Here is a 22,096-nt window from a genome sequence, read left to right on the forward strand (position 1 = left end):
AAAATCCTCTAGTCAATTAAGAGGTTTTTTCTTCTTAAGCACATGGTAGATGTGGTAACATCATGTCAGTTGGAAAGCGTCCTAAAAACTGCGTAATGTAATGCTGAAAGCTCCTGTATCTATGTTCATATTGCAAAGTACCTGTGTTAATATTGCAAAGATGTCACAGGGAAAACTTCAGTTGCTGCACTGGTAACTGATGCTGTTAATCACAGCACTAACTGCGCTGTCTAAGAGCCTGGATCTTGTATTTGCTGTGGAAATGGAAACCATTTCAGAGTTTTGTGTAATTTATAGATTTCTGGTCTTCTGAACTATTAATATAGAAAATTCCCTTCATTTTTGCCATAGCCCCAGTGAGATAGCAGACATTTATTTTTGAAAAGCAATGAGGATCTACCTTAACTGTTTATCAGGAAAAATAATGGAGGTGATGGCTATAGAGAAGAAGCATGCAAATTTACCCTTCCTGAACAATGTGCATGTTTCCAAGTATAGAAAATTATAAAAAAAGCCCAGTATTTTCTTGGTTCTCGGCTTTAGAGACGACCGGTTTCTGGCTACCTTCACAGATCCTTCTGAAAAAGTTCTGTGTGTTAAAAAATCTCAGGATATTTTTCAAGCTACTTATTCTAATCAGTTACATTCCTCATACTCCCCTTTGCCTTGTCCTTTTAAAGCAACCGGTCAAGCAGATAGCAAGCTGGTAGCTTGCAGCAGAGGAATTTCTCCCTATGCCTGTATGCAAGCCCTGCCAACCTCTCTAGACTGTCCTTCATTCTTCCCACCTGGAGCTACGTGTGGTCTCCTGCCCATCCACAGGTTGGGTTTCCGAAGCAGCCTTCTATTTATCCTCCAGTGGCCAGGCTGCCTCATGAGACAAGGAACTTTTGGTGATCTTTTCGTCTCAGGGGAATATTAGTTTAGGCATAGCACCAAGCCACCATGGCTGGTTTGCCTCCTGATGTTTGACAGCCTTCAGGGCAGGCAAGGTGAGCCCAGGTCTGTCCTGTCTAGTGTCTTCCTTGAGGCCTGATGGGGGCCTGGGGATGACACGGTCATTAAAATCTTCTGAGTCGCAAGGAAAGTGCACTAGCTGCAAGATCATCCTCCTTTCCTTTAGATTTGATGTCTACAGCCATGAGCTGGATATTTTATTGTCTGGGGCAAATCCTTGATGCAGCATTCTTGCAAGTAAATAAAATGTGAACAATGAAAAATATGCAGTCTTTCAAAAAAACAGTCCTAAGAGCAGTAAGAGATTGTTAAACCCCCCACGGCTGAGGGCACTTCAAAATTTAAGGATTTACAGTCTAAAATTTCTTAAATACCTGTCAAGACAAGAGTGAACTGTGAACACTTCTCACTAGCTGATTGCCTTAGCAGTTGGAGGACCAAATCACTCTGGCACAAGCCACAGTTTCTCGAAAATAGAGCAACGTACCCCTACCCCTGCTAGGGCTGTGCTTGAAGCCTTTCATCTCTCTCTGTCCCAACTTCGCCAGCTCTCCAGCACTTCAGTTCCTGAACTTCATGGTGTTAAAATTCCCAGTTTCGTGGCTCTGCCAGCAGTTAACTGCAGCAAATCCTGCCTCCTGCAGTGCTGGACACCTTCAGCTTCTGCCTCCTGAGGTTTTATCATACCCACGCTTACGCTAGTCCAAGAGCTTCGAACCTTCTGGCTTCAGAAGCTCAGGATTTTGATCGCTTGCCGAATTGTTCTGTTTCAAATACCTGACTCAGCTCATGCTGTGCTGCCTTCAGCCCTCCAGCCTTTAATTACACAGCAGCGTGTACCTACCGGGGTGTTCATTAAGTAACCTACACTTCTGTAGCACATACAGAAGAAAGGAAAGCTGTTGAAAATCAGCTTAATGTAAAGGTATAAATTCAGTACTTCTCAAACACAGTATTACAAAAGCTCAGCGGCAGTTAGAAGGCCAAGACTGCTCTGCAGCACCACCTGCTGAAATGAAATCCACTTTGTAATCCAGTTTCAGCAAGGCACTTACCAACTGTTGAATCTGGCCAGACATCATGCACACTTGGCTTTGGGTTGGGAACAAACGTTTCAGATGCACCTTGGGCCTGGGGACAAAGCACTGTCAAGGACTGCCTCATATACACCTGTTTAGAAAGTGTAGTTTAAATATAGGGGTGTTATTTTCAGTCTAAAAAAATTTTTGTGTGTGTTTTGGTAGTACTACTGGGGCAAAAGATGCTTTAACATCACTCAGTTTGGTCATATCACGGTGAGGCAACACGGAACTTAGCAAACTTTGCTTAACGAAGCAATAAATACTGACCTGACTGCTTAGCGTGCAGCTGGCACAGAAGGATTTTACAGCAGGAACGACCTGTTCATACGCCCTTTTACTGATGTACCATGCTACAGGATAACTAAACCATGCACTAAAATAATAAACCTGTAGAGTTGGGCTTATGTTTGCCGTTCACAATGAGAAAGTGGGATATTTATTTGGTGCCTTCAACATCCATAATACTTGCACTGAGGTGGTATTCGTCAGCGTGGATCAGAGGCTGTTTGAAGGCATGGGGCTACGGCAGCCCTGCTAGGCTCCTGCAGGAGAGAGAAGGGGGAGCGTGATGCCAGTGCCACGACACAAATAGTATTAACTCCACGCTGTGTGCAAATTGTACAGCTGGGCATGTTCTGCTTAATTCCAGGCCCTTTTGCCTAATTGTCCCAGTGCTCTTCGTGTTATGTAGGAGTTCTGTTATGTGCAAGCTACGTTGAGTTACGTGTGAGTTACTTTGAGTTATGTTGAGTAACGTATGAGTTTGTGTTATGTAGCACGAGAACCGCTTTCCCTCCACCACTCGGTGCGGTTCTGGGGAAATCTCTGGCAAAAGCATCTCCTGGGTGTCCTTCTCTGGGGCAAAGCTGCAGGGCAGCGGGGCTGGATCTGGCCATTGCACTCAGTTCTTTCCAGCTGCAGCCGAATTTCCAGATGTGCCCTGCCCTCTTGTGGTATCCTGCTGGCCTAATCACGCCTCATCTCTTGCTGGTCTTACACATCTGGAAAATGAATGCCTGGTGACCCCTCAAAGCTGCAGCAGGAGGTGGTGGCAATGTGCGAACGGGCTGCAGGCAGCTGGGTTTTGGCAAGCGCCGTGCTGCACCCCACCTCTCTGCTCCTGCCCCACACGGTGTCCATCAGCAGCATCACACCTAAAATCATCAATGGGGTTTCACCCAAGCAGAGCCTAAAATGGAAGGCATATTTTATTTTTGCCATCTGTTACACACCCTTTGGACTGGAGTCCTGGCCTTGGATGCGTCTAGAGCCTGCACGCAGGGATAGAGGATACCTGAGAAAGCTCCTAACCCCAACCCTTCTCTCTTCTTAGCTGTAAACACAGCATTTAGCCACTCTTTCGGACTCTTAATCCAGCCAAGCAGCTCCTGTTCTTATTTAATCTATTCTTTAGCCCTTCTACCTCAATAATTTTTCTACGCCCTTTAATATAGTATGCTCCTTCACAAGCCTAAATGAAGCATTGTGCACTGTTGTATGAGCTGGACAGGAGGAGCTACTGGAGAGACTCCAGCGCAGAGCTACGAGGATGATGAGGGGACTGGAGCATCTCTCCTATGAGGAGAGGCTGAGCGAGTTGGGCTTGTTCAGCCTGGAGAAGAGAAGGCTGAGAGGGGACCTTATAAATGCCTCTAAATATCTGCAGGGTGGGTGTCAGGAGGACGGGGCCAGACTCTCTTCAGTGGCGCCCAGAGACAGGACAACGGGCAACGGGCACAAACTGAAGCAGAGGAAGCTCCAGCTGAACATGAGGAAGAACTTCTTCACCCTGAGGGTGACGGAGCCCTGGCACAGGCTGCCCAGGGAGGTTGTGGAGTCTCCTTCTCTGGAGATATTCCAGACCCGCCTGGACACAGTCCTGTGCAGCCTGCTCTGGGTGACCCTGCTTTGGCAGAGGGGTTGGACTGGGTGACCCACAGAGGTCCCTTCCAACCTCGACCATTCTGTGATTCTGTGATTCTGTGAAGAGGTGAGGAACCCATATTTCTGCAGATCCCGTTCCCACCCCTACTCACTCTGAGGTTAGACCTCCCAGAGCAACACACAACAAAATCCAACCCTGCGGTGGGCTCAGCTGATACCTTTCCAGTCAAGCCAACATAGTTACCCCAGGTTATATCATTATTTTCCTTTCCTAAGCCTTTTCAGATTGCCAAAAAAACCTGCTTTTCTTTTTTTTCTTTTCATCTGACAGCAGTACATCTACTGCTTATTTTTCTGTCCGATTTCTTTTATTTTTTTGCTACCTTGCTTGGCTTCTACTTTCTGCAGTGCAATTTTGCCCGATCAATTCGTCTCACTGCTCCAGGATTTCATTTGTCTCAACTGTGGGATTTCATTCCTATTTTCTGTTGTATCGCAGCCTTTGCCTCCTCGCCCTGCCATAGGGCCACTCTGCCCAGGGTGCCCCACTCTTATCCAACAGACAGCAATTTTCGTTGGCTTCTATCTCTGATTTCAACATACAAGAGGAGGAGTTAACATGCGTAGATCCAATTAACCACCCAGGTAATTAGGGCCAACTGGGCAAGACAGCACAGAGGGCAACCCTTGGCTTCTTCCAGGCCTGGGATAGCTCAGCTGGAGATATTTGGCTGTATTTCTGCTTTAATGTCTATTTAACAGCAGTGGGACTGTTCCAAGAGTGGGCAGTTGGTGACCGCTTTTCTCATAGAAGACCTGAGAAAGCAACAGACACTTAAATGAAGTCAATTCAGGCCCAGAGAAATATGTATAAATAAATATAAACACATCGTCTGTCACGACGAGGGCTGAGCTGGCAAGACAGAAAAACTGGGAATGATCTAAATTACATTGTGCACTTGTCTGACTTATGGATGTGTTCAACAAGTCTATAAACCAAGAAAAATAAACACTGAAGTTTTAAAAATATTTTTTTTTCTATAAACCCTTTTTACAAAATTTCAAAAACCAAAGAAAAATCCCAGTTTGGTTAGCTGAACTGTGAGCAGCCGCTGATGAATGACACCTCTCACATGTGTGACCCAGATAGCCCCAAATCTTTGGTTTCTGGGAAAGCCAACATATTCCATAATCGGGATGCACTAGTTTTATCTTCATCAAAAGCTAGACTCCGTGTTATTTGCCAGTCATCTGTGGCTTAGGCCTCTGTAGCCTAAAAGAAATAAAATTCTGGGAGCTGCTCTGAGGCTGGGTTTGTTGTTCCACTGCAACGCTGTGGGTACCAGCACAACCCTTCCCTTTCCTCACTCCCATTCATTACAGAGGAAGACATCATTTTGTAAGTGTGCACGACATACCCAGACTGAGGAAAGAACTGTGAATTACTCTGCCCTGCTTCTGATAGTAAATGGCAGTGCTTGCCTGTGTCTTCCTTGGGGAAGATGTCCTATGCAGCAGCTTTGCAGTGCCACCACTACCATGCAGTAAGTTGTTACTGCAACAACTGCTACTTCAGAAACCAAACAAACCAAAATCCTAAAGATCTTAGAGTTGTATTCTCAGCATTTTTCCTCTAGATCTTCCACACCTGTGAGAAAGGAGAGCACGCGGGTGGGGAGGCAGGGAATGGGGAACGTTGCAGCGTGCAGGATCCTGCTGCTGGGTTGGGGCTTCAAAGTGAAGATGAAGGGCACGACTCTTTTGGAGGCAGGGAGCCAGGTACCAACCACACTCAGAGGCCACCGGAGGTGATGAACTGAACCCATCATGGGTGTGGGACTTCTTACCCCTGCAAGCTTCAGAGGTGTCAAAACGCAGCCGTCATGATAGAGAAGTGCAAATTATCTCCCCCCGTGTCTTCCTGCAGCCTTACGACATCATTGGAGAAAAATGGATTTGGTGGGTGACACTGGGAGAGGGCAGATGGAGAACTGGGGAGCCCAGTATCCCCTATACCCCTCTGTCCTGGCACAGCCTGAGGGTACGAGCAGCCCCCGCCCTGCCAGTCCAGCCATGGAGACACCAACACACCTACACCTGCCTTTCACCAGGCAAATGGATGCTCAGAAACGAGGAGGGTGAGGGATGGAAAGCGTGTCCTTCCTCTGAAATGTGATACGCTCATTACTATTTGTGTCTCTTCCAAACCTTATTTTCTGCTAATTGTGGCTTAATACGTACACAGCAGGCCTCTAATTTTCAGCAGCAGCTTTCAGCCTGGCAGCCCATTAAGCCCCCGCCACGCTGGCAATCATTTTAAGGACCTTTCTATTGATTGAGGCAGCGCAGAGTGCTGGTGGAGCTTTCACAGGAGCTATGACTTAAAAGCAGGGGTCCCCAGCAGGACACTGTCAAAATTGGCAGAGGCGAGCACCTCCCCACCCTCAGCTGCTGGTGACATCGTTCCCCTGATGCAGGCAGAGAGCCGGTACCAACAGAAGCGTGGGTCGAAGCCCTCAGCAGCATCTCTGCAAACTGGGATTCCCAGGCCACTGCCCGACAGCAGTTTGGCAGCCGCTCTGAGCTGCTTATTAATAACTAGAAGTTAATTATATTATTAACTAATAATTTGGCCCACCAAATTCCCTCTGTGCAGAGGTGAGGGCTGCACAATGGTCTGCACTGGTGCTGGTAAATCCTTGTGGGAGATGGGAGGAAACAGCCTCAAGTTGCGCCAGGAGGGGTTCAGATTGGATATCAGGAAAAATTTCTTCACTGAAAGGGTTATCCAGCACTGGAACAGGCTGCCCAGGGAAGCGGCTGAGTTACCATCCCTATTTAAAAGGTGTTTAAAAGATGTGTGGCTGTGATGGTTAGGGACATGCTTTAGTGGTGGAACTGACGGTGTTAGGTATACAGTTGGACTTGATGATCACAGAATCACAGAATGGTCAGGGTTGGAAGGGACCTCTGTGGGTCACCCAGTCCAACCCCCCTGCCCAACCAGGGTCACCCAGAGCAGGCTGCACAGGACCTTGTTCAGATGGGTCTTGAATATCTCCAGAGAAGGAGACTCCACAGCCTCCCTGGGCAGCCTGGGCCAGGGCTCCGTCACCCTCAGAGGGAAGAAGTTCTTCCTCATGTTCAGCTGGAACTTCCTCCACTTCAGTTTGTGCCCATTGCCCCTTGTCCTGTCTCTGGGCACCACTGAAAAGAGTCTGGCCCCGTCCTTCTGACCCCCACCCTGCAGATATTTATCGGCATTTATAAGGTTCCCTCGTAGCCTTCTCTTCTCCAGGCTGAACAAGCCCAGCTCCCTCAGCTTTTCCTCGTAGGAGAGATGCTCCAGTCCCCTCATCATCTCAAAAGTCTTTTCCAACGTAAATGATTCCATGGTTCTGTGTTGCTGGGGCTGTGCGGAATCGGCGCTTCTCTGTAGGGTCCCCAGCTCCTGGGATGCACTGGAAATTATATTCCTGTGGGCATCTGAAAAGAAGTGGAATTTTTTTTTTTTTTTACTTAAATTACCTTTTTCGTTTTTCAAAGTAGGAAAAAATGCACACCTGTGCAAAGTACTGCTCGTGTTGACCACAAGATGGTGCTGCAACACAAGCATTTTTATCGGAGAATCCAGCTGCTGAGCTGCCCCATCCAACACGCTAGGGCTGTCTGGCAGGAGTAGCTTTTTGAGGCACCGTTGTGCCTTCTCTTTAATAAAAGAGCGTTTGGCTTCGTTGGAAGATGGATTAATATTTTTTGGCAGAAAGATATATTCAGAACTGGGACAACTTCACTGCTTATCTTCAGTTTATTAAACTGAAGCGTACCAGCCTGTGTGCTGGACTCACCAGATAACGACATACTATTTCCTGTGCAAACCAAGGCCTGTTTTTGTTAGCAGGAGATCCTTTGTTTTTACTGAGCTTCTCCCAGCCAGCCAAGATGCTTGGCCCAAACACACAAGGTCTTACAGAAAACACATTTCACATTCTTCTGCGGTAGCAGCGAGAACATTTGGGAACGACCCTTGCCTCCGTGCCTTTGCACTCAGGAAAGCTGCACCTTTGCCTGATTACTTTTGTTCAGCAGAGATAAGAGTAAAAATACAGCAGCAGAGACACATTTTCTGAGGTCTTTGCAAAAAGCCACTGCTATGCTTTGGCAAACATTAAAATACATTTTCTTGATGGTAAGGCCAATTTCTCAGCGAATTACTGTTCTGGACACATAGGTCAGCTCAGTGCTAGAGTGAATAATAATACTGAATTATTTCACAGCAAGAATTGTCAACAGAAAGGGAAAGGGAACCGGGAGAACTTGAGGTGAGCCTTCCTCTATGCAGAGATTTGCTGTGGGGCTGGAGTGAAGCCGCTGAACGGCAGTGGTACACCGTCTGCTCTGAGGGTGAAGAAGAGGGGTCTGACAGCCAGTACCGTCACATCACTCAAGAAAAATCAAAAGCTATTTTATTCTGAGTCACCAGATCAATACTGTTTTTACAGTCTGGACTAAAGAGCAACATCCTTACCTCCAAGATGGCCTCTTGGCAATTAATTTCCTACTCTTTGATATTTAGTCCTGCCACAATCCAACAGCATAAGGTTGCAAGGCGTTAAATCAAGAGATCATATTCTGGAGCTTATGAAAGAGATGAAGACATAAAAACATCCTCACTGGAGACTTCGCTTTCAGAAGGACCACGGGCTCCTAACAGATCATCTACAGCTATAGCCCCTTCCCCATGTGCTACTGCGCTACACACAACATGATCAGTGCACCCACTGCTCGCTGCTGAGCTTCTCCGCACGTGGGCACATGCGGTCACCACTGTCCGCCTTCGTACAGGGAACCTTCAACCTTTCACCTTCCTGGGAGTCAGAACTAGGCAAGACCTTGATCTAGCAGGGTGATGGGTATGAATCAACCTAAACCAGAAATTTTGACCATGAAGAATATTTTGATTTAGATTCTATACATAGGCAAATGGCAGAGAATCTAAATCAAATCTAAATCTATCCTGACCACACGGTGTTGACTGTAATTCAGAGCACAGCTGGCAGAAATCTTTCATGAAAATAAGTTGTTGACTGAAAATTTTCCATTTGCAAACAGTGGTGAATTCATTCTCATTTTCTGATTTATGTTGCTGTGATATCTTTTTTTTTTTGTACTGGTAAAATAGCCCACTCTCAGTTCTTTAGACATTTTTGTTCTGTAAGCATTTCTGAACTAGAACTAATCCATTCTGGTTGTCTAGGACTGCTTCACGAAAATACTTGTTTTAGGGTTTCCAAACAGCAGACTGAATCATTTTTAAGCACTGCATTACCAGTTGGCTAAAGACTTAGAAATGGACTTCTCTTACAAAAAATTTCACAATCATCAATTATGCACACTTGTGAAATGTTCAGGATTCATGAAGTTTTCTGCGTTAATTCTCAGTCTGGAAACACAGGAGGTGAACAACATGTCCCCATGAAGGAGGACAGTAAATAGTTACCCTCAGGATTTGTAAATGTCTTTGGGAATCCACCAGCAAGCTGTATTGTGGAGTCCAGCACAAAAGTCAGCAGGGTACATGAGGTCAACCAGAGACGACTCTTTGGGCTTTTGATACCTGCTAGCTGACTGCTAGCTTCATTGGACCCACTCAACATGCATTCAGGGAAGAAACCATCAGTTTAACCCTGGCAAGGAAATTATCAACAGGAAGTATTTTCATTTGTTCCTTAGGTTCCTAGCTTAGGTAGACTACGCTCGCCAGTTTCACCTGCAGGAAGACAGGGAACTGTAGCTGACAGTGACCCTAACCAGGTGTGCTTGAAATTAAATATTGAATTACTGCACTTTTATATAAAAATTTGGCCATTTTAGTCAAGTAAAAGATTTCAGATAGTCCAAACTTTCTCCATAGCTTTCAAAACGATGGTTTTTTTTCATCAAGTCTATACCTCAAATTTTTAAACTACTTGTAGACATCTTTCCTGAAGAGGGAAACACATAGTGTGGAATTAATCCATTAGTTAACGTATCTTTTCTATGAGGATGTAAGCTACTGTGCATCCTGTCCATTTATGCATTTAATAACCAGAATTCACAACGATTTAAAAATGCATATTTCTTTGCAAGGGAGATGAACATTTGTGTACGACCTAAGAGAAAGCTCCATAAAAGCTCTCCATGGCCAGCAATGGACTTTACATCAAGCCCATCAGAGGTTTCCTTAGAAAATGTGTGAGTGATATGAATAGATGATACCTATTTGTGTTTACGTGAACAGAACACGGAAGATAATGGATTTGTTATGCTAAACACTGAATGTGGCCTTCTGTTTAGATTTCAGTCATCCACTCTTACCTGGAATATAAAATTTTCTTTCACAAGAACTGTGGCTAGGAAAATTCACTTATCTTGAAGATATAAATTAGACTTGGAAATTTATGTAAATGTAATTATCCTTTATCTTTGTTTCAGCATTAAGGAAACATAAAAACCGTAGTGTGGGTGAAGACCATTTGTGAATATGCTGACAAAAAGCAACAAAATTTTAGGTGCAATTCAATTAAAAATTTTAATGACTAAATGACATTGATAGTTTGAAAAAAATGAATGAATAACATATATTGAAAATGAGATTATAAGCGTAACTGTAGGAAACTGATGCTAATTCTGTGTTGCAGCATCTTAGAGAAGGTTAAACTTCGACATCCCCGTGGAGAGTGTAAGACATCTTCTTTGTACTAATGTTTTTCCACTCTACTCTTTTGCCGGGGTAAAAGAAGTTCCAATAAACTGATAAGCAAGATGCTTTACATTCTCACAAGGAAAATGTGGTATAACTGTTGTGAAGTGTGCTGACTGAAGGTGAGAGTCTCAGCTCATCAATCGGCTTCTCTTTGGAATGGGAAAAATGTAAATATCCACGCACAAAAATAGAATTTAAAAAAATAAAAACTCCTCTAAGCACTGTATTTGTGGCACTAAATTTACATATTATGTCCTCTTCCATAAAAAAGCATCATCAAAAAGAACTTGTGCCAGTTTTGTATTAAAAGGCCTATAGAAATCTCTTAGAATTGCTTTCGTTGTTGGTAGCATGGGTCCCAGGCTTCTGTCTTCAGGTCGTCTCGTGTTTGAGGCAGGACTCTTTGTAATCAGAGCTTCTTGTTTCTCACTTAGAGGTCCTGTGGGGAAACAGAATATTCTCTTAAAATATTTCACCAAAAATGCCTATGTTAAAGACAAATGACTAACCCAGAAGGTCTGCCAAGGGAAGACAAATGGAATTTGTGTTAGCAGCAATGCTGTTCCAGAATACTGAATACAGGCTTAGTTCAGTAAAATAAATCACTGTTAGTAAATATGGAAATAATATGTTTTCCTTTAACATTAATTAATCACCTCTACAACAAGCAGAAAAAATCATTTCTGGAGGAAAAAATGTGTTTTCAGAAAACCACTATGGCATTGAATACAACTTCCTGTCCGTTTTGGAGTTGCAATTATTTTATACTGTTATTTCATTTTATGATGTGAGTTGTCTAACACTTGGTAGAAGCTCCACTAGCCTCACACGTGTAAGCCCTTTTTTTGTTTGTTTTTGAGATTGTCAGTGGGATCAAAGCGGTGTACAGGTACAAATTCCAGGAATAAATCTTAGCCCTTGACAATGTACTTCAGCAACATAAAAAGCCACAGACTTCTCCAGCATAAACCGTATTCAGGAAGAAGATGCCAAGCTCTTCATCTGTTCAGTCTGCTACATTCAAACCTTCTCATCATCTAGACCAGTGTTTGGACCAGCCAGACTATTTTGCAGCCACATTTTCATCCTCTTGCTACTGTCAAATCAACATTGGGCAACATTTTGTCTGCCAGCGTTTCTCCAAGGACTAGCAACAGATGTCTCAATCAACATAGCAAAAACACAATTTCGCCCTTCTCCTCGGCTAGAAACACAACCTTTCATCATACAGATTTAGATTCTGGACTGGTGTGCATGCTGGCAACAGCCTGCACACCGCCGTAGCACTTCAAGTTGTTTAAATTGCGTGGCATAGCTCTTGCACCTATGTAAGCCCATGGCAAACAAGCCCTGACTGCCTTCAGAAGCAGGACTGGCTTCTGTACAGTAAGATATATCCCTACGTTATGAATGGGTTTGATTATTTTCTTAATATAGACTTATTAAGATCTTCTAACACCAGCCTTTCTATGGGAATTTGGGAATTTTAATTTTGCTTGACTCCAGGCAACAAGATTAATGCGTCCTTCAAGACAGATTCCCATGTTTCTGTTTTGTCTTTTAACAAAGCAAAAACGACCTAGAAGGATAATAACGATTTTTTGCACTTATCTCAACACAACCAGCAGACACCTACCCAGATCCAGAAACTGGAACACCATGTGCATGGTGTATTTCACATTTGATGCATGATCCTCCAAGCGAAGAACGAGTATCTGATCTTTGTCAAAAACTGTCAACCAGTCCAAAAGATACACAACATAGAGCCCAACCTGTAACCTTACCTGCAAGCACAAAAAACCCAAAACAAAATTAATTCATCTTACAACATTCTAGCAGTAACAAACGAACACTAACCTCTGTCTTCTGGGCGAGACTCGTAAATATGTGCCTTTGAGGAACCATGGAAAGACAATATCGGAACATTTTTTAATCTTCCTCTTGTTTTCAGGGCAGCTTAAGGTAATCTTTGTAAATGGCCTTTCTGCTGGTTAGAGATGTCATTTCACTAAGGGCTTGGCTGTGCACTTGCTGCATGAGCCACAGGTCTGCTTAAAACTGCTGCACAGAGGCAACCATACGCAGCAGGATGCTTGGCCACCTCAACTCCACGCTCACGATGACCCAGCCTTCACAGACACCAAGGGCTTTCAGCCCCTGGATGAACAGCAGTGGAAGGAAAGATGCTAAGTCCTGCTACCTTCTCCAGGCCCTAAAGCTGCTTGCTTCACCTTGATTATCAGCTGCACCAGATCACGCTGCTGTGAGTAGTACAAATATTCTGACTGGGTGCCAGGAATTAGGTTCAGATGTATTTGCTTTGTCCTCTGATTGCAATCAATTAGATTTAGATCTCAGCTGCAGTAGCAGTGGCTGCTAGACAGTGCTAATGGTGCAATGTCTGAGTATGCAATGAGAGCGCCAGACTACGTTAGACCAGAGATGTGGAAAGGCATTTTTTCAGTCTGTCCTGACCTAATCTCTGTTTTTCTTACCCCCTCAATTTTACATAAAAAGTTGAAACATAAAAAGGGTTGTCTGGTGTTCGTAAATGTCCAACCTCCAACTGTGCTTACAAATATTTTTCTCAATCCCTTCAGGCTCAGAAGAGAGGCACATGAATCCCAAGTTATAAGCATCTTTCATAAAAGAGACTTAACATCTTCAAGCCGTATTACTGCAAAACCAGGAAGTCAGATAATAATATACTCTTTTGCTTCTTACGCTGACTCATGTGACCTACGCTGATACCTAAATTCCAGTAAAATAAGCCATATTCTGAATTATTGCTAGGTCATTATTATAATGCAATTATTATCATAATGTACGACTCTGACGTGTGTCTTTGGCTGCTTATAACATTAAGCCTCCAAGTTTAGCAGACTTTTTTATATATGTGCTAGGCATCACAAGGCATCAGTAGAGTGTCCCAAGCCATTCTCCTCTCCGTAATACCTACAGCTGGACTTTCCATTTGATCACCAAGCCTGGCATGCCTTTCTCTGGGTAATGTGCTTTTTGCTGACTCCAAGTGAGGGTAAGCTGACAAATGGCCCTTTCTTAGCATCTATCGGCAGCGACAAGGTCTATGACACCTCCCTTCTTTCAGGAATATATTAACAAACAGCAAAACAAAACTCTTCTGCTGTAGTTGCACAATTAGCAATCTAACGAGCTCACCGGGTAAAAGAATCCCTACTTTTTCAATATATAACAACCCATGCACATAGCCGGCTTTAGCAAGTTGGCTGAAGAAGAAGCTGAAAAAGCCCACTGAGGAGCACAGTTAGCATTTGTGTTTTATTACGAACACCTGCTTGTGGGTCTCTGGAAAGAGGCATCCTCTGTTCCTTCTCAAAAGTCTCTTCTTCAGAGCGCTGCTTAAGACAACAAATGAAGTTTGGTTCTGCACCCAGAGGACGAAGATAAGAGGAATATCTTTCCTTCTGGTTCTCTCGCTGCCTTTCTCTCCCCGCACTGGAACAAATGTGTTTGTGCAAGCAGATGGCTGGAAAATAGAGTGCTACTGCCCGGCAGCAGCTCATGGCTGTGGAGGTCCTGGAGGCTATCATCAAACACGAGCCCAGTCTGCCTGCCAAGGTGAGCAAGAGGAATCTCCTGTTTGCCCTGCTGCTGCCGGGCTCAAGCCTGTGCAATGCACTCTTCTACTGTTATTTTATCGAGTGGAGGAGGCGAGAACCCTGGAGACAAAGCAGGGAAGTATTCGCCCAGAGTCCTTCACAGCCTGGGCAAATAAAAGAGGATTGCACGGCAAACTGGCCAGACGTGATACTTCAGGTCAATCTCTTCCATATGATGCTGCAAAGGTTTTTTTTCTCCCCCCCCCAAGCAAAATTTGAAGTCAGTTCTACACAAAAAAGTGAGAATTTAGGAATACTGAGCCTGTAATACTTCACCATTCTCCTGCCAGCATTTTCGGTATTTCCTTTTACCATTTTCTGATGTGCACAATTAAAAAAAAAAAAGAAAGGTTTTATCTAGTTATTGGTAGACTTTTCTTGTGAAAGAATACATAATTTATTCTGATTTTGAGGCAATTTCGTGTCACAAAGATCCTTGCCAGAGCTACTTTTTGGTGAGATCTACAAAAAGCTTACACATTAAACTGTAATCTTCACTAAATGTGCTCTCCATGCGCTCGCATAATAGAAAGGCTGTATTATTACTATTGGCATTCATCAGGGAACAGACTGAGGAGGCAGCTGAGCCGCTACAACAGCTTTTACATGCTTACATATATATTTATGTCATCCACTTTACAAATGAAAAGGGAGAAAGTTTTATTTCCTGACGCTTGTTTGCACATCATTTTGGTATTTTAATAACCTTGACCCAACACAACATTAAACAAGCCAGGAATCAAATGTTCCTGGAAATACTTACGGGCATGGCATTGTTCAGGGTGTTGTTGTAGACACAGGCTCTCAGCGAGTAATCCAGCATGCAATTTTCAAACAGCTGCAGTGATTCTGCCACTTTTTCATGAAAGTCTTCCACAGATTTATTAGCACTTGCAAAGTACAGATAATCGGAGTACAATCTACGAATGAGATATGTGTAAGTCAATGACAGAGGAAATGAAAGAAGCTTTATTTACATGACAATGGCAATCAGTTACAGGAATCGAGGGAAGGGGGCACATGTGTCTGACATTGCCCCATCGACAGCCTGTTCAGCCAGCCACATTTTCTGTTTATTTTGATGGGTTTTGGCTCAGAGAAACATCTACTCTAGCGAGCTGCTAAACATCATCCCCATTTTCAAGGTCAGCATCCCTTGAGAACCTGACCCTAGTAAATGTGCGAGCCAATGTTTTCTCCTGAAGGCAAATTTTTCAGATGCATATAGTTTAAATTCATGTTGCTTATGAACAGTAGAACTGGGCTCAGCTGGCACTGGTACCCCTCTATATAGAATCCTAGAATCACAGAATCATAGAATGGTAAGGGTTGGAAAAGACCTTAAAGATCACCGGGTTCCAACCTCCCTGCCATGAGCAGGGACATCTGCCACCAGGCCAGGGTGCTCAGAGCTCCATCCAACCTGGCCTTGAGCACTGCCAGGGAGGGGGCAGCCACAGCTTCTCTGGGCAACCTGTTCCATTTGGACCTTCACACTGCCACGGACAGAAACAGTCCTCATCTCAAAAGCTTAAAGAGCTTAGAGGAGCAAGATGTGTTACAAAGAGTGATTTTTTTTTTTTAATGATTATCAAGCTGGCTACCATCAAGAGTAGGCAGGAGTCCAGATTTCCTTGTCTTTTGCAGAAAGCTTTGTCTCCAATCCTATATTGACTCCCCATCAAAAACTTCCAAATTACAGCATTCCACCTCTTGTTTTTTTTAAGGTAAAATACTACAGCTAGGTGAATGGTTCACATTTGTGCTACTGTGTGTAGTGCTGCATTCCGCACACAGTCCCACCTCTACCTCGAGGACAGCAGGATGTGACCCCATACGTATGTTGGCAGCTTGCAGGCAAGCAGAGCCCCTGCATCAGCTGCTGCTGTGTGCAAGAGCCACCAGTAACAGGAATTTCTTTAAGTTACAGCAGAGGAGCATCCCCTCATTGCACTTTTTTAGCTCAAGTTTTACGATTGCTTAGTATCACTTAAAAAGGATTATCTAAATTCAAATCCCTTTGGGTGGTGGAGAAAAAACCTACAGGCAATGAAATGTCTGCTTTCACATTAATACCTGAAACCTTGATTAAAGATTCCCAAAATAAACATGGTTCAAAGAGACAAAGGAAATGCTCTGACATGGCATAAATATTAGATTGTGAATGATCTGCTGAACACGCTATTTTAACTTTCTTTCATATTTAAGCTTAGAAACTATGACCAGAACCCCAACCAAACTGCAAGATTTTGGAGACAGCTTTGTAACACTTCAGGAGTCACTTCCCCGAGTTTGTTTGCAGCACAAATATTATCCTTCCATAGTACCCACCTCCCGACACAATTCCAGAACTCATAGATATCTTTCAGCCTCTTTCAAAAAACAGAGGTTTCAAAGAAATTACCTAAAAAATTTATTCATTTAGGTCTCATTTTATTGCTGCAGTAACCTTTTGTATTGAACTTACTTTGTTTATTTTCTAACTTCCCTAGATTTCCACAGGTACTTAAAAATTCACCATTTAATCTAGAAAGTTTAGGCCCTAATCCAGCAAACCACTTAAGTGCAGGAATAGCCCTTCTGCAGTCATTATTTATGTTAGTGTTTTGCTAATTTTAATTCCCATGTGAAACAATGAAGACTCTCTGTTCATTTAAAAAGGAAGAAAAGGGATACATTTGTTGCAGGTTGCTTTTAATTCAATTTTTTACAAACTTTTTGGAAGAAAAATCTCAGCAGACTATAGAAGATGAGGCAGAGGCACGCAGTACTCTCTGTAGCAGTCACCAACTAAGAAAGACAAACTGATTTTTGTCCAGTTCTTTCCAGTCTGGTAAATGCAGTTGAGACAGTTTAATTCAAACAATAAAACTCCATCTCAGAGCAGAGGGAGGGTATCAGGCTGGGACCAGACTGGTTGGGCAGCCTATTTCAGAGTGATGCCCACCAGTGCTTGAGGACCACAACCACGGCACCACCTGCATCCTCTCCCTCTGCAATGGCAGACCTTGGGTCCCTCACGCTGCACCCACAGAAGAGCCACTGCACCAGCGCAGGGTACGAGGATGAGCTGGGAAGAAGCTAAGGGACAAAGCCAGGCCACTTCAACTAAATTAGGCACACACAGTATCTCCTGCTTGCAGAAGAAGCATGTACATCAACAAGACTCAGGCTTGCCCAGTTTGTCCCACGGAAGGCAGGACCAACCGCTCCTGGCAGAGGAGATAAAAAGCTCTTGTTGAGGGAAACCAGCCAGCAGGCATCAGGTACAGCATGGGCCTTGGTGCAATTTTATTGAAAATATTTAATATGACTGCTCAGTATTTTAATCGTCCTCTAAAATAAAAGCATCGTTTTAAAGACTTGTTGATATCTTATGGAAAACTATGTTCTTGAAGACAAGTTCTCTCTCTGCAGGGCAGTCAAGATTTTTCTGTATTTCTTTCCATCTGTTTTTAATTCTGGGGACATCTGCCTGGAAATAAAACCTTTGCTGATTAGGATTTCAGCTGTTCCGGCTACTTGAAGACATTACCCTCAATCACCATCCATTAAAACGAAATAATGGTGCCATTGACACCCACCATCACAAACCTTGATGTCCTCCAACTATCCCCCACTGAAGGACAGACCAAGACCCTGTGCAGGTTAGACCAGACCCTGTCCCAGACCCTGTGCAGCACCCACGCCCTCCTGGTAACCGCCAGGCAACCGCCCCGCTGCGCTGCATCGTTGGTGGAGCTGCCCAGGCTGCCCCTTCTGCCACGGCTGCTCTTCTCCAGCAGTTCAGATGGATGATCAGCAACGAGGGCATAGGGAATTGCAAGAAAAACAACCCCAATTTACCATAAATACAGTAAGGAAGATGAAGCTGACTTTTTATCTCATCCTTATTAAAGCTGGCAAAGAGCTACACCCACATTACAGAGGGTGGTTGAAGCAATCAAGCAATTTGTCGGCAATTTACATGAGGAAGCCATTTCAGCCAGCTCTCGCATAAAATTACCATCTGTTAAGTCCTGAGGTCAGAAGATGCCGTTCAAACTTGAGAACTGTATTTCCTGACATAGGAGATGGGAAGCGCTCGCACAGCTCTGCTGCTCACCATGTCCTACCATCGTGGAAGCATCCTTTCCCGCTGCCGAGTCTTCTCTTTGCTGGGTGTTTCTGGGGCTTTACCCTTGAGCACTGACCTAGCCCTAAGTATCCTGAATATCCCTATGGAGCTACAGAGAGAAGGAATTCACACCCCCTTGGTCTAATCCATCTTCTTCACCCTCACTGTTACCCCCATCATTAACACCCTCCTTCAGAAGACATAATGGAAAGAAATGCCCTAGAAATCTGGAGGAAGACAGGATAGAAAAAGTGAAATACAAGCGAAAAGAAGCGCATTCATGGCTAACGCAATGGAGAAGCATTCAAGAACAGCCCACACCTCTGCAAAAACAGAGCCCTTCCACTGCAAATAAAGTCAGGAAGATCAAGGATGAACTCCTAAGTAGCTGCTGGCTGTGCAAGATAAAATTGCCTAGTGAAGCTTTATACAAGCGTTGCACCAAGCATTTTTAAGATTAAAAAAGTTTGTATCGTTTGCTGACTCTGGAGCTATTAGTGAGATTTTAACCATTTTGAACAGTATGCCCCTTGAAGACATAAACCTTATTCTTTAACATGAATTGAAGCATTTCACAGGACCACTTATGCTGAGACCTGCAAATGCGGTGCCACACTCCGTCTAGTGAGCCCTGCTGAGAACCAGGGCATATTAGCTCAGGTAATGGAGTTCTATTGCATTTGGCAACATATAAATTCTTTTTTTCAGAGTAGATCAGGTGTCCATGCATGGAACTGTCTGTGACATTTATACCCACATGCTTCTTCTTAAAAGATTATGACAATTATGTATGCCAAAATACACAGAACAAAACCCTTGGCCATTCTATCATAAACCAAGTAACTCTGTCAAATACCGTGTGAACACCTATTTGCATCCAAGGGAGCAAATAAAGTTACTATAGTAAGAAACTTTTCTTGTGTACTTTAGCAACACGATCCTTGCTTACCTTTCGACAGGGTCTCTCAGCATGATGATAAGTTTGGCATTCGGCTGGAAGGCGTGGATAAAATCCTGGATTAAGAAAGGAGGTTCTCCTTCAGTACTGTTGTCGTAAAAGAAAATCCAAGCGTTGTTGTCCCACATCGTCGAGGCACTGGCTTCCCCTAAAAATTAAAAACATTTCTGCTTGTAACTCATTTCATATTTTATATCAGCATGGAAATCGGATGGAATTTGAACTGGTGTAGACTGTTTAAAATTGGCTCTATTAATTTCTGTGTACCTTGGCTGTAGCAAATTGTTCTGGCTAATGTTCCCCAGAGCCAGAGCAATCCCACTGCCTTGTACCTTTGTGACTGTAGTGATGGTTAAGGCAGGTTTTATGTAATTCTGCCTGAAATATTACTGTCCACTAACCACACTGCTTCCTGTTAGTGGTTAACACACGCAGATATATTTGATCTGGGCTGGAATGGACTGCTCAGGCTTTTGGCTCACCCTTCAGCGAGGAGGCAGGAGCTCGTCGCTGCCAAAGACCTGCCGTGCTCTCCGTAGCACCCCCAGGGTTGTTTTTAATGCTCCTGATCTCAGAGAAGTAACTTGCTAACAAATTGTACATTTTGACACAAGCTAAAGAAAAAAGTGGAAACCACCACTCCAGCAGATCAATAGTGCTTAGAACATAAACAGGAGAGTCAGAGAGCACACGGGAAATAATTAAAATAAATGCACCAACAAGCTGAATTGTGTCACTGCTGTTTGAAATATCCCTTTTCAAGAATGAGCCATTATCAGAGATTTCTTCTATACTACAGTTATTCCTGTAGGTTAAGTCAAATATAACTATTTACTAAGTATTAGACAGAAGGTCTACAGGATAAATAACACATTCGGTTAAATGCCAGATTCTGTTATCCTTAGTTTCTGAAGGATCTACTCTGAAAGCAATGCTACAGGGAGAAACACAATCAGTAATGTCTCTGCCAGAACAAGGTAAGTGATGTTTCAGCTGCTAAATAAATGATCTGATATGATGTTTTGAATTGTGTGATCTTCCCTGTCTTTTTAAGTAACGCTGGCATTTATGTGGCACTCCACTGTTCAATAAAACATATACAGAAGCTTTTTGGAAACTTCCAGTCTTTGACAGTTTAATGAGAGCTAATTTTTGTTAATGAGGTTTTGTGAATCAAAAAGAATGAAAAAATAATAATGTTGTAGGCTTAGGCTTATAGATGTACACATGATTTCCCTTTCTTTTTTTTGTTTTATTCCTCTCCTGGGAAAGTCAAATCAAGATTTTAAAAGGTGGCCAAAACACAACATGAAATAGGTACTGGCTCCAAACTCCAGCTTAACATAATGCGACTCCTTAATAAAGTCTGGGAGTTGTTAGAAAACACATTAATCCTCTGTCGTGTTCATTTTGCCTGTTTTCAGAAGGAAGAGATCAGGTCCATTGGCTAAAGCTGGGTGTCCACAACAGCTCTGCTTTTCCATTCTAAATTAATTAGCCAAAGTACCGCCTAATCATCAGTGGGCTTTGACTTAGTTAGAACTCAGTTAGCCCAGCTCCCATGCTGGGTATAGCAGAAACCCAAAAGACTAAATACATGACAAGAGCTGAGATAGCTGTACCACAAAAACATCATGCAGCTGTTTCTGCGCTATCAGAAGATGGTGTAATGCAAATGGGCACAAGCCCTTGCACACATGGATTTACAGAATACTGCACTCCAGGGATGAGAGCGACCTTGGAAAGTCACTGCTACATCTCCCTGACAGGAACAGCCAGGCTTATACTGCTCCCTCAGAGATGTTTGCCTAAATCATGCTGAAAAAGTCTATGACCTCATTAAGCCATCTATTCCTCTCTCGAATAGATTTTCTGATCTTCCTTCGTACTTCTCTGCTCTTCTCTGATCATATTTGATGCTCGGTTGGGTTTATTCCAATAACCTCATATATAGTGACCAAACCTAAGAACATCTGCTTACACATGTGCTGAGCTAAATAAAATCAATGCATTTACACATAAATGGGCAGATTCTCTTAACATCACTGACCAGACCACTCCACAGAAACGGTTTCAGCTGGATCAGCTGCCACCACCAAAAATCTGCAGGCACCGCACGAGCAAGGGAAGGTCACAGGCACACAACCGAAACATGCTCAAGCATTAACAGGGACCCAAGGTGCTGCTCTAATACCTTCGGTCTGGGATAGCCTGAGTTCAAGAAGGCAAATCTTCCTAAAACAAGATGACCATCAAGAATGGGGGGGTGCGGGGTGGGGTGGATAAAAAAAAAAAACATCATTCTGGTCTGTGCTGAGTCTTTAAATTTCTTGAAGTAGCCAAAAATACTCATGACACTTTGATAGTGTTCCTTTCTGGTTTATAATATTTGAAAAGAGAGCCAGCCATACTAAACGTAAGATAAATTAATCACTGCTATAGTAATTATGTGAAATTCCTGCAGTGCAACCAAAAATATATTCAGTTTCTTATGGACTTAAAGAACATATGAATTACAAAATCGCCTAAAGAATAGATATATAACCTCTATATAACACAAAATACAGTGTTTTCATAAGACATTCCTCTGAATTTATCCTATTAATGATCACAAATAAACAAGTCCTACTCAGAATGCCTTGGGCTAGATCTGTGTTGTCCTCTTTGGTTCATCTCTAAGCAGATGGGGTTTTTTTGGAAAATGCAATTATT

At 43.4% G+C, this 22,096-nt stretch overlaps 1 protein-coding gene across 3 annotated transcripts in view; it reads right to left on the reverse strand.

The window, feature by feature from the left end:
• Positions 1-10,480: 10,480 nt before the first annotated feature.
• The window catches only part of CHST15 (carbohydrate sulfotransferase 15), a 52,212-nt gene continuing 40,596 nt past the window's right edge, over positions 10,481-22,096 (reverse strand). For all 3 annotated transcript variants that reach the window (XM_075423888.1, XM_075423887.1, XM_075423889.1), the window contains exons 5-8: positions 19,376-19,532; positions 15,073-15,229; positions 12,305-12,452; positions 10,481-11,107 (exon numbers count right to left, since the gene is read on the reverse strand). In XM_075423888.1, the coding sequence (XP_075280003.1) occupies positions 10,917-11,107; positions 12,305-12,452; positions 15,073-15,229; positions 19,376-19,532 (653 nt within the window). In that variant the 3' untranslated portion in view covers positions 10,481-10,916. The remainder of the gene's footprint in view (positions 11,108-12,304; positions 12,453-15,072; positions 15,230-19,375; positions 19,533-22,096) is intronic.

Source organism: Opisthocomus hoazin, chromosome 6 (genome assembly GCF_030867145.1).
Source record: "Opisthocomus hoazin isolate bOpiHoa1 chromosome 6, bOpiHoa1.hap1, whole genome shotgun sequence".
Lineage (NCBI taxonomy): Eukaryota > Metazoa > Chordata > Aves > Opisthocomiformes > Opisthocomidae > Opisthocomus > Opisthocomus hoazin.